This window comes from Panthera onca, chromosome X, assembly GCF_046562875.1.
Source record: "Panthera onca isolate mPanOnc1 chromosome X, mPanOnc1 haplotype 2, whole genome shotgun sequence".
Lineage (NCBI taxonomy): Eukaryota > Metazoa > Chordata > Mammalia > Carnivora > Felidae > Panthera > Panthera onca.
The window spans coordinates 72,434,082-72,446,577 of NC_138357.1; the positions used below are offsets into that span (position 1 = coordinate 72,434,082).

Sequence of the window (12,496 nt, forward strand, 5' to 3'; positions counted from 1 at the left end):
TAGAGGGTTTAAAAGATTAAAGATCAGCTAGGACTGGAAGGGGAGAGCAGGTGGGCCTGGCATTGGGAGTAGGAATGTTCCCTCCTCCAACAGACTGTGGGATGTGGGGGCCCCAGGAAGGGGAGGTTTCTAGGAGGGGGGTGTTTCCCCCACTGAGCAGGTCTCAGATGTGCCCTGGAGTGCCTGTCAGGCAAAACTGATAGAATTGTTGCTCAAAGCTTAGAGAAAGGGAAAGGGTTACTCCCAGAGCAGTGTGCCACCAGGGTGTTATTGCCCACCTGCATAGGTCCCCTGTGCTTTGTGCTTTCTAGGGAGGCACTGAGGCTGACTAGAAGGGTGTGGCCTTTGGAGTCAGGCCAACCTGGAATCCAGGCCTACCTGTACCACTTAGGGCTGAGTGATCTTTGGGAAATCACTTCTCTGAGCCTCAACCTCCTCATTTCTTTTTTTTTTTTAATGTTTATTTATTTACTTTGAGAGAGAGAGTGAGCAAGCAGGAGAGGTGCAGAGAGAAGGAGAAAAGAGAATCCCAAGCAGACTCCAAGCTGTCAGCACAGAGCCCAATGGCAGTGCTCGAACCCATGAACTGTGAGATCATGACCTGAGCTAAAACCAAGAGTTTCTTAACTGCCTGAGTCACCCAGGTGCCCTTCAGTCTCCTCACTTCTAAATTGAAGTTATAATATCTTATTTGGGCTGTTGTTTGTGAGGATTAGAAATAACGTAAATCTCCTGGTATATAGTATAGTATAGCATAGCATAGCATAGCATAGCATAGCAACTATTATTTTTATTGGTGTTACCACACGGGAGTAGGCTAGCCTAAGTTATTGCTGAGTCATCCTGTCTTTGAGGGATTTATTGCCAGTTGTGAAAAGGAACTGAAATCTAAGACTTTGTTCACCATCCTACACATACATCTGTCAAAGGTAGCCTGGCGAACAGATGTGTAAAAACTGGTTCTCAGGTTCCACTGCACATAACCGTGCTCTCTTGGGCTGGTCATTTCAGCCCACAAAGCAGAGCATTTCACAAACCCTTTTGCTGGTGTTGATATATAGACAACAGATTGAGAAAGCATTAGAAGGGCAGGTGTTACAATAAAGTTGTGAAAGACTGAATAAAAAAAAATGCATCCCCTCCTCTGTCCCCCTAGCTTACCAGCAGCCTACCACTCTTATTCCTCACTCTTGTGCCATGCTTTGTCACTGTTTGAAGTGTGCTCACATATTTGATTTCACTTGCCCCTCACTTCTGCCTGTGAGGTAAGTAGGGCAGATGTTGTCTGCATCTGAATGGGGCTAAGGCAATGACACAGATGGGATTAGAACCCACGTCTCCTTGTTGTGGAACATGAGTTAAGCTGTACCTTCAATGAATGGGTTAAAAACAAACTGTGAGGAAACGATGTGCAGGTGTTGTAGGGGTGTTTGGGCAAGGAGATAATAGTAACAATACTATCTTGCTGTAGGGCATCCAACAGAAATGGGTGGCAAGATGTCTGTGGTGCTGATAAGCAAACTGCAAGGCCCAGAGTAAGCAGAGGAGGACTGTGGTGTTTAGGTGATACAGAGAGGTGGATTTAGTTCCAAAAGCTCCCCCACCCTTTGCAAGTTGTTTTAAATGACAGAAGTGACCTGAGTGACCAGGGTGGCCTGGGGTGATTCTGCTAGGGAGTGGCAGATTGAGACCCTAGCTTAGTACTCAACACCAACCTCTTGGTCTTGAAATCAGCTCATTCAGTCCTCTGCCCCATCTTTCTCACAGGCACGTCTGGAGGAACAAGAGTGGAAGGGACAGATCACTGCAGAATGGCACGAAAAGACAGTGCTCAGCACTCATCTTTTATTTTTTTAAGCTTATTTATTGAGAGAGAGAGAGAGAGAGTGAGAGAGCACCAGCATGTGAGTAGGGGAAGAGCAGAGAGAAAGGAAGAGGGAGGATCCCAAGCAGGCTGTCAGAGAAGAGGGAAGAGGGTGAGGCTGGACTCCATCTCATGAACCGTGAGATCAAGAGTCTCACGCTTAACTGAGTGAACCACACAGGTGCCCCTCAGCATTCACCTTTTAAAAATCCCATTGGCCTCCGGGCACGTGGGTGGCTCAGTCAGTTAAGGATTGGACTCTTGATTTTGGTTCAGGTCATGATCTCTCAGTTCATGAGTTGGAGCTCCCCACTGGGCTGTGACAGTATGGAGCCTGCTTGGGATTCTCTCTCTCTGCCCCTCCCCTACTCACTCCCTCTCAAAATAAATAAATAAACTTAAAAAATAATCTGGCCTCCATGTGAGAGCTACTGAGGGCAAACATTTTGGCTACACTGATAGGTTTGCACTTTCTACGTATTAGCTGTGTGACTGAGCCTTTTTTCCTGAACCTGTTTCCTTTTTTGTAAAACAAAGATATCACCTCCTTCCTGACAGGTTGTTAGAATGAAATAAGCAGTCTGTGTGAAAGCATTTGGTAAACCATGATGCAGTATTACTATCTGGTGAACTCACCTCCGGGAGTACATCAAACCCAGCTCTCTCTAGGACCCTGAAAGGGCCAGCTGTGGTGGGAGTAGAGAAGGTGGTTCTTTTTTGGGGCTGACTGTGGCGAGGAGGAAAATGGAGGAAGCTGGGCTTGCTCACCGCCTCTGTCTTCATATCCCCCAGCTGGGGGGGAAATGGCAGGGGAGCTGACATAACCTTTTCCTTGGTGAGTCAGCTAAGAAGGAATTTCTAGAGCTCCAATAATGTATAAGTGGTGGTTTGGGGTTGGGTTTTTAAAGCTGCTCCCTCTTTTTAAGCAGCTTTAAGACACAAAAAAGCACAAGCAACTGGGAAGCTTATGGAAAATGACAGAAGCACAGCTTAATAGTGTGAACTTGGGGAAATCAGTATTCTGGAGCCAGTGCTACCTATTTTGCAGGGCCATTGTATTAATAGTATGTGAAAGCGCTGGGTTCAGTGCCCAATACTTGTCTGTCTCCTTTCCCTTCCTAGTGAACAGACTATAATCATGGAGCTCAGACGAACAGAAAGCATTTACTCTTCAGCTGCTCGAGTGTATTATAATGGCTGCCACTATTGAACATCCCCATGATACAGCTCATGTCTAGACACCGAGGAAACAGGAGCAGTTCAGAGAAATTTTATCACCCGAGATCACATAGCTTGCGATTTGTAAAGCCAGGATTCAAACTCACCTCGTCTAATTTACCTCTTAGGTATCAGAATGTGTGAAGGGGTTAATCAAGCTGGATCTTCTAGGAGGCCCATCTTTAGATAGACTCAGAACACCCTGGTCCATTTTGAGAATGAACTCTGGGTGGAGTTTCAAGAGCAGGAAATGGGCCATTACTACAGGAAACCGGGTAGTAATTGGAAGAGAGCTAAAAACAAATGTTTGCAGGGCACCTGGGTGGCTCAGTTGGTTGAGTGCCTGACTTCAGCTCAGGTCATGATCTCACTGTTGGTTTGTGAGTTTGAGCCCCATATCAGACTCTGCTGTCTAGACGAAGCCTGCTTCCCATCCTCTGTCTCCCTCTCTCTCTGCCCCTCCCCCGCACCTGCTCTCTCTCAAAAAATAAACATTAAAAAAAACAACAACAAATGTTTGCTTCCCAAATTCTTGGGGAACTTAATCTGTGCTCTCCCAGTTTCAGGAGCTTATGTTGTGAGGGTGAGGTCAGTCCTTTATTAAACAGTATACAAATGGGGCACCTGGGTGGGTGGTTCAGGTCGTCAGTCGGTTAAGCGTTTGACTCTTGATTTCAGCTCAGGTCTTGATCTCATGGTTTATGAGTTCGAGTGCCACATCAGGCTCTATGCTGGCAGTTCCAGCCTGCTTGGGATTCTCTCTCTCTGCCCCTCCCCTGCTTTAACTCTCAAAATAAATAAACTTTAAAAAATATATTTAAAAAACAGTATACAAATATATTATTGGTAGTCTTCTGTCTGCTCCCACTAAACACAAACCTATTTCTTGTCTGACAGCCCTCCACTTACCACTCCAGAAATAAGAGGGACATGAGTCTCCTGTTCAAACCCCTCTCCTAAGTTAGATGGCAGAAGCTAGAATAGGAAGGCCGAGTCATCTCCCTCTTAAAAGAAAACCTAAGTGTACCTAAGCCACATAGAACAAAAGTATGTTTTCTATACAGATCATGCCTCGACACATGGCTGCTTTTTTTTTTCCTGTATTAACCCAAGAGCTGAGGACTTCCACAACAGAAAGTAGGTACCCTTCCATGTCATCTGAGCCATTGTCCTTCCACCACACCCACTTATTGACATGGCTGCAGGCACCTCACCAACAGCACAGTGACTGCCATGGCACATTTACCATGGCAGACTGTGCCAGCACAGCATCGCACAGCACAGACAAGGAGGGCCCAAATGGTCTTTTTTTTCAAGTCTTTATTTAAATTCCAGTTAGTTAACACACAGTGTAATATTAGTTTCAGGAGAATTTAGTGATTCATCAATTACATATAACACCCAGTGCTCATCTCAACAAGTGCCCTCCTTAATACTCATCACCCATCTAGCCCAAACCCCACCTGCATCCCTCCATCAACCCTTGGTGTGTTCTCTTACAGTTAAGCATCTGTTTTATGGTTTGCCTTCCCCCCCGCCCCACCCATGCTCGTTTCACTTCTTAAATTCCACATGAGTGAAATCATGTGGCATTTGTCTTTCTTTAACTGACTTATTTCACTTAGCATAATAGTCTCTAACTCTATCCATGTCATTGCAAATGGCAAGCTTTTTTTCTTGTGGCTAAGTAATGTTCCATTATACTACATCTTCTTTATCCATTCATCATTCGACGGAAATTTGGGCTCTTTCTATAATTTTGCTATTATTGGTAATGCTTCTATAAATGCTGGGGTACATGTATCCCTTTTTAAAAATTTTATTTAGTTTTTAATTTACATCCAAGTTAGTTAGCATATAGTGCAATAATGGTTCAAAGAGTATATTCCAGTGTTTCATCCCCTATGTATAACACCCAGTCTCATCCCAACAAGTGTCTTCCTTAATGCCCCTTACCCACCAACTGGTCTTCTTGATGAGGTTTTGGAGTGGTGGGGGTTCAGAGCTGATGGCCAAGAAAGAATTCTCCAGAAGTCTTTTGTGGAAAAATGTGATTTTATTAAAGCACTGGTACAGGACCCGTGAGCAGAAAGAGCTGCACTGGGGTTGTGAAGAGTGACTGGTTGTATACAATGGAGTTGGGGAGGTAAAGGCATAAGGAGGCCTCCAGAAGGACTTTGATCTGCTAAAGAAGACTCCTTAGAGGCCCTGCTGTTGTCAAGCTAAGGTTGTTTTTCCTCTGGTAAGGCATTAATGTTAGGACAGTAGGGGGTTCTTGGAGACATGTTATACTCTGTATTTGCCTCAAGTATTTGTCAATGGGCAGCAGGTGATAAAGAAATTTAATTTTACCTGCCATTTCCTTGCCTTGTTTCCCCACATCACTATGGAGGGGAAGGCAATATTACGGGATCCAGGAAATTGAGTGTAGAAGTTTCTGGAGATTAGGCTATTGATAAGATTGCCTTTTTCTTATAATTTACTAAGGTATTTGTAAACTGATGGAGATTCATGTCCTGCATGACTGTGATCTCTATCAGTTAACCATTTGTTTCCCTTCCTCTCCTTTGTTCTTGGGCAGCCAGGAGTGACTGAGGAATATCACACATATCCCACCTGGGGGGGTTGCGGTATGCTAGCTTGTACTTTGCCCTCAGTTTGCCTTATGCTCCCTCATCATTAAGACAGCCCACTTAAGAGCTGGGCTACAGCCTGAGCTGCTTTTTACCCTAAGGGTTCAGGCAAATAGTTCCAGGAGAGTAAAGGCCCCAGCCCCAGCCGTGTACACAAGGATGACTCTCACAGCACCTTATCTGCTTCCCTCATTTCTATCAGTCAAGGCAAGGAAGACTAGGTAGATAGGACTGTTATGGTCCATTCATTTACAGCTCTAATAATTCCTGAACACAGTGCTGTGTCTCAGGCAGGGAAATTCCCAGCTTTCACACCTGCCCCTTGTCAAGCCATGTTGGGTTATTTCACAGTGCCACGGTAGGAAGGAGAAAGCAAGTGCCAGCTCATCTAGGTGGTTTTGATGCTGGGAAAGTCACTGCCCACGTCAAAGATGATCAGGATCCCCTTCAAAAGCCCGGGGACCCACAGTTGACTCTCTCCCCCTCAAAAAAAAAAAAACAACAACAAAAAACTGATACCTCAATTTCTGCACAGGCTCCTGTAATAGAAGGGACTTTATTATTTTTTTAAAGATAATTCATACAGCCATTGATTATACAGAGCAATTTCTCAGTACTTTTGTCTTTCTACTTAAGAAATTGGAAATACACCATGATGAGGATGATAATGCCAAAACAAGATTGCTGGCTCATCACCTAAAGTACAAATACATACTTAAATTGGCTGACACTTTATTGAACGCAAAGCAAGATTAAGCATCTTTTCCTTCATTGAACACAGCTGAAGCAGGAGTCCAGGGAGAGGAAGACAGCACGGCTTTCCTTGTTGCAGAGGGTGTGAGCCCCTGTAGTCCTGTCTTGTTGTGGGAAGACTAACCCATGTTCTGTCGGTTGCCATACCCTCTGGGATGGGTGTCCTTCCAGTCATCCCACTCCCGAGCTCTGTGGAGTGTGTGTTCATCATCTTCTTCCTCCTTTTGTTCCTGATCTTCATGTTCCTGAGCAGTTCTTTTGAGCTCTGCCAGAGTGGAAAAATGGGAAAGCAGGGGTGAGGAACTGAGGGAATGTCAGGAGTCTCAGCTCTACTCTAAACACAGCTGCCCAAAATGAGAACAAGGACTAGTACCTAGCTGCCTACCCCGGGGCCAGCAGAGTCTCAGAGGATACTTCTATTACTTAATCAGTGACATGTTAAATGATAGATAAGAAATGATGCGCTGAGTGGTTTTCACAAGAAGGCAAAAACGTAACAGTTGAATTCTCAAAATCAGTTCTATATTGGGAAAGAATTCTTGCTGAAAAGGCCAAACACCACCCCTTACACACACACACACACACACACACACACACACACACACACACACTCCAAAAACACCAACTGCCCAACAGAACCACAGCAAGCCAAAAACACTAAAGTAAAAAATATTTATGATGTACTGATTTATGGTATGTCTGGAAGGAGGGACTGCAGGTGACTTTTTCTCCTCCATCCAGTTTATTACGGTTCTACAGTTCTGTGTGTGTGTGTGTGTGTGTGTGTGTGTGTGTGTGTGTGATATTGTAAATCACAGGGCAGTTGAACCTACCAGAAAAGAGTATCTGTGCTATTTGACACTTGTTTGGAACAGGGTCTGAAATCCAAAAGGCACACCCAAAAGAAATTAAACCAACTGCTACATCCCTCTTTTGCATTGTGTTTTCTCTTTGTGAGGTAAAGGAGCGTTTCTTGGCTACCCTGACTTTGCCCACGAGAAAGATGCTCATTACTATGATAACAAATGAAATACATGGGAATCTAATCTCTTCCAATCTGATCTATGTTTTTTTTAAACACTTTTTATTGTAAAATAAAAGATACTGGAAATCACACAAAAATATGTATAACTTTAAGTTTTTATAGGGAGGCTATACCTTTGTAGCCTCCACTTGGGCCAAGAAATAGAGCTTCTGGGGGCACCTGGGTGGCTCAGTCGATTAAGCATCCCACTTCGGCTCAGGTCATGATCTCACACTTCGTGAGTTCAAGCCCCACACTGGGCTCTGTGCTGACAGCTCAGAGCCTGGAGCCTACTTCAGATTCTGTCTCCCTCTCTTCCTGCCCCTCCCCTGCTCATGCTCTCTCTCTCTCAAAAATAAAAACATTAAAAAAAGAAAAGAAATAGAGCTTCTGTACTTATCCCAAAAGCTTCTTCAGGAGCATCTTCCAAATAGGAATGCCCCCTTTCTCCTCCCAAAAGGTAACCACTAAACCAACTTTTATAGTAATAACTTCCTGGTGTTTATTAAAGCTTTACTACCCAAGTGTGCATCCCTAGACACCAGAGTTGTCCACTTGTACATTTTTGTGGTCAATGATCTTTTGTACAGAGTTGTGAAACTATCAGCGAGAAATGATTTCCTTTACCTCAAAAAGATCCCTTGTGCCCACGTTCTGTTGATTCCCTTTCCTTCCCTCCCCATAGCCCCTGGCCACCAGCAATCTACTTTCTGTCTCTATAGATGTGCCTATTTTGGAAATTTCGCATAAATGGAATCAAACACTATACGGTGTTTGTGTCTGCCTTCTTTCGCTTAAGCGTAATGTTTTTAAGGTTAGTCTTGCTCATTTAAACATGTTTTCAGATCGGGGCACCTGGGTGGCTCAGTTAGTTAAGCATCCAACTTTGGCTTGGGTCATGATCTCACAGCTCGTGAGTTCAAGCCCCTCGTCAGGTTCTGTGTTGACAGCTCAGAGCCTGGAGCCTGCTTTGGATTCTGTGTCTCCCTCTCTCTCTGCTCCTCTCCCACTCACACTCTTTAAGAATAAAAAATAAAAACATTAAAAAAATATGCAAAGAAATAAAAATGTTTTGTGATCTTCTTAATCTACAGGCACCAATTCCACCCTTTTCTTTCCTTACAAGTTATCTATTGAAGAAACTGGGGCATCCGACCTGTATAGTTTCCCCAAATCTGGATTTTGCTGTGTACTTGTGCTGCAGTACAACAGGGTCTTCTGTATTTCTGCACATTGGCAAGTGGATACAGAGGCTTGATCTGACTCAGGGTTGAGCCCTTCCACATGACTCCAGCTGGTGCTGTATTCCCTCATCAGGTGGTGCATAACATCTATATCTCATGTGTGGTGATGTTAGCAATTGACACTTGATGCCTGGACTCGCTGACTTTCTGGAGGTTTCAAAAAGTTGATACTCCTCATTTTAACATTTCTTTTTTATTAACTAGAACGCTTTTATGAAGATAGGCTTCCCCTCATCTCCTACTATTTAGTTACTCAAGAAAAAAAGACAATGTAAATGCTTCTTTCACTTTGTTTACCACTTGCGAAGGTAATCAATTGGTTCCTTATCATCTTCTGAAATTGAACAATTTCTACTTTAAAATATAATTATGACTCATGGATTTAAATATATATATATATATATATATATATATATATATATATATATATATATATATATATAATTTTAAGTAGGCTTCATGCCCAGTGTGGAGCCCAATGTGGGGTCTGAACTCACGACCCTAGATCATGACCTGAGCTGAGATCAAGAGTTGAATGCTTAACCGACTGAGCCACCCAGGTGCCCCAACATATTTGAAGGGTTTTAACCCACTGCAATGATTTCTTACAAAATAAGTAAATAAGCTTTTAATAGAATAGTTTTATATTTACAGAAAAATTTAGAAGATAGTATGGAATTCCTATATATCTGTACCCAATTTCCCCTATGACTAGCATCTTACACTACTTTTTCCCTGAGGTTTTATCTAGTGTCCTTTTTTTGCCCCAGGATCCCATCCAGAGCGCCACATTACATTTAGTCCTCTGTCTCTTTAGTCTCATCTTGGCTGTGACAATTTCTCAGATATTCCTTGTTTTTGAGGACCTGAGCAGTTTTGGTGAGTGCTGATCAGATATTTTGCAGAATGTCCCTCAATTTAGGGGTACCTGATGTTTTTCTCCTAATTAGACTGGGGTTATGGGTTTTGGAAGAGAATATCATAAAGGCTGAAGCGCCCTTCTCATCACATCAAATCTAGGCTACACAACCATCAACATGCCTTCTCACTGTTGATATTAATTAACCTGGATCATCTGAATAAGACAGCATTTGTAAGGTTCCTAACTGTGAAGTCTCTCCGTCCCCTTCCACACTGTAGTCTTTGGAAGTCACTAAACAGCCCACACTTAAAGGGGAGAGGGAGTTGTGCTCCATGTCTTTGAGACAGGAGTATATACACAAATTATGTAGCACTTTCCTGTCTCTTCTCCATTTATTTATGTCATCATTTATTTCTATTGTTATAGACTTATGCATATTTATATATATTTTTTGTAATCCAATACTGTTATTTTCCCGCTCAAATTCTTCCAGTTTTAGCCAGCAAGAGTTCTTTCAGCCAGCCCTTGTGTCCATTAACATACTTAAATTGTTTTGTTTTTTGAGTCCTTCTTCATTTTCTAGTACTAAAAGATTCTTCGGGGTCATCTTGTTTATTCTCTGCCTCAGCCTAGAAGCAGCCATTTCTCTAATGGGCTCTGGTTTTTTAAACTTTTTTTTAACATTTATTTATTTTTGAGACAGAGAGAGACAGAGCATGAACAGGGGAGGGGCAGAGAGAGAGGGAGACACAGAATCTGAAACAGGCTCTGAGCTGTCAGCACAGAGCCCAACGCAGGGCTCGAACTCACTGACCTTGGGACGTGAGCCAAAGTCGGACGCCTAACCGACTGAGCCACCCAAGCGCCCGGGCTCCGATTTTTTAAAAATAGAGAATGATATTAGAAATCCAAATTTGTGCCCTGGATATGCTTGTTGCTACTGACAATTACCCTTTTTGAAGCCAAACTGTCTCTGGCTAGTGGAAACTTTCAAATTGGCTTCTGAGTCCTTTTGATAGGAGCCTAGTTGTCTTTCAAAATGTCTTCCCTGGACTCGGAGGGAAGATGGCGGGGTAGGAGGACGCTGGGCTCACCGCGCGTCCTGCTGATCACTTAGATTCCACCTACACCTGCCTAAATAACCCAGAAAACCGCCAGAGGATTAGCAGAACAGAGTCTCCGGAGCCAAGCGCAGAGGAGAGGCCCACGGAGGAGGGTAGGAAGGGCGGCGAGGCGGTGCACGCTCCACAGACTGGCAGGAGGGAGCCGGGGCGGAGGGGCGGCTCGCCGGCCAAGCAGAGCCCCCGAGTCTGGCTGGCAAAAGCGGAGGGGCCGGACGGACTGTGTTCCAACAGCAAGCGTGACTTAGCGTCTGGGAGGTCATAAGTTAACAGCTCTGCTCAAAAAGCGGGAAGGCTGGAGGACAAAGGGAGGGAGAGCTGCTGAGCCCCCAGATGACAGAGCTCAGTTTGGTGAGGAACAAAGGCGCTCGCCAGTGCCATCTCCCCCGCCCATCCCCCCGCCAAAATCCCAAAGGGAACCAGTTCCTGCCAGGGAACTTGCTCGCTCCGCGCAAACACCCAGCTCTGTGCTTCTTCAGAGCCAAACCTCTGGCAGCGGATCTGACTCCCTCCCGCTGCCACAGGGCCCCTCCTGAAGTGGATCACCTAAGGAGAAGCGAGCTAAGCCTGCCCCTCCTGCCCCCGTGCACCTTGCCTACCCACCCCAGCTAATAGGCCAGATCCCCAGCACCACAAGCCTGGCAGTGTGCAAGTATCCCAGATGGGCCACGCCACCCCAGAGTGAATCCTGCCCCTAGGAGAGGGGAAGAGAAGGCACACACCAGTCTGACTGTGGCCCCAGCGGTGGGCTGGGGGCAGATATCAGGTCAGACTGCGGCCCCGCCCACCAACTCCAGTTATACACCACAGCACAGGGGAAGTGCCCTGCAGGTCCTCACCACTCCAGGGACTATCCAAAATCACCAAACAGAAGAATTCCCCTCAGAAGAATCTCCAGGAAATAACAACAGCTAATGAACTGATCAAAAAGGATTTAAATAATATAACAGAAAGTGAATTTAGAATAATAGTCATAAAATTAATCGCTGGGCTTGAAAACAGTATAGAGGACAGCAGAGAATCTCTTGCTACAGAGATCAAGGGACTAAGGAACAGTCACGAGGAGCTGAAAAGTGCTTTAAACGAAATCCAAAACAAAATGGAAACGACGACAGCTCGGATTGAAGAGGCAGAGGAGAGAATAGGTGAATTAGAAGATAAAGTTATGGAAAAAGAAGAAGCTGAGAGAAAGAGAGATAAAAAAATCCAGGAGTATGAGGGGAAAATTAGAGAACTAAGTGATACACTGAAAAGAAATAATATACGCATAATTGGTATCCCAGAGGAGGAAGAGAGAGGGAAAGGTGCTGAAGGGTTACTTGAAGAAATTATAGCTGAGAAGTTCCCTGAACTGGGGAAGGAAAAAGGCATTGAAATCCAAGAGGCACAGAGAACTCCCTTCAGACGTAACTTGAATCGATCTTCTGCACAACATATCATAGTGAAACTGGCAAAATACAAGGATAAAGAGAAAATTCTGAAAGCAGCAAGGGATAAACGTGCCCTCACATATAAAGGGAGGCCTATAAGACCCGTGACTGATCTCTCTTTTGAAACTTGGCAGGCCAGAAAGGATTGGCACGAGATCTTCAGTGTGCTAAACAGAAAAAATATGCAGCCGAGAATCCTTTATCCAGCAAGTCTGTCATTTAGAATAGAAGGAGAGATAAAGGTCTTCCCAAACAAACAAAAACTGAAGGAATTCGTCACCACTAAACCAGCCCTACAAGAGATCCTAAGGGGGATCCTGTGAGACAAAGTACCAGAGACATCACTA

The 12,496-nt window shown here is 44.4% G+C and overlaps 1 protein-coding gene across 1 annotated transcript in view; it reads right to left on the reverse strand.

Annotated features, from left to right (window-relative positions):
* Window positions 1-6,235: 6,235 nt before the first annotated feature.
* IGBP1 (immunoglobulin binding protein 1) overlaps window positions 6,236-12,496 on the reverse strand; it is a 39,510-nt gene continuing 33,249 nt past the window's right edge. The window contains exon 6 of the mRNA XM_081793509.1: window positions 6,236-6,733. Within this exon, the coding sequence (XP_081649635.1) occupies window positions 6,588-6,733 (146 nt within the window). The 3' untranslated portion in view covers window positions 6,236-6,587. The remainder of the gene's footprint in view (window positions 6,734-12,496) is intronic.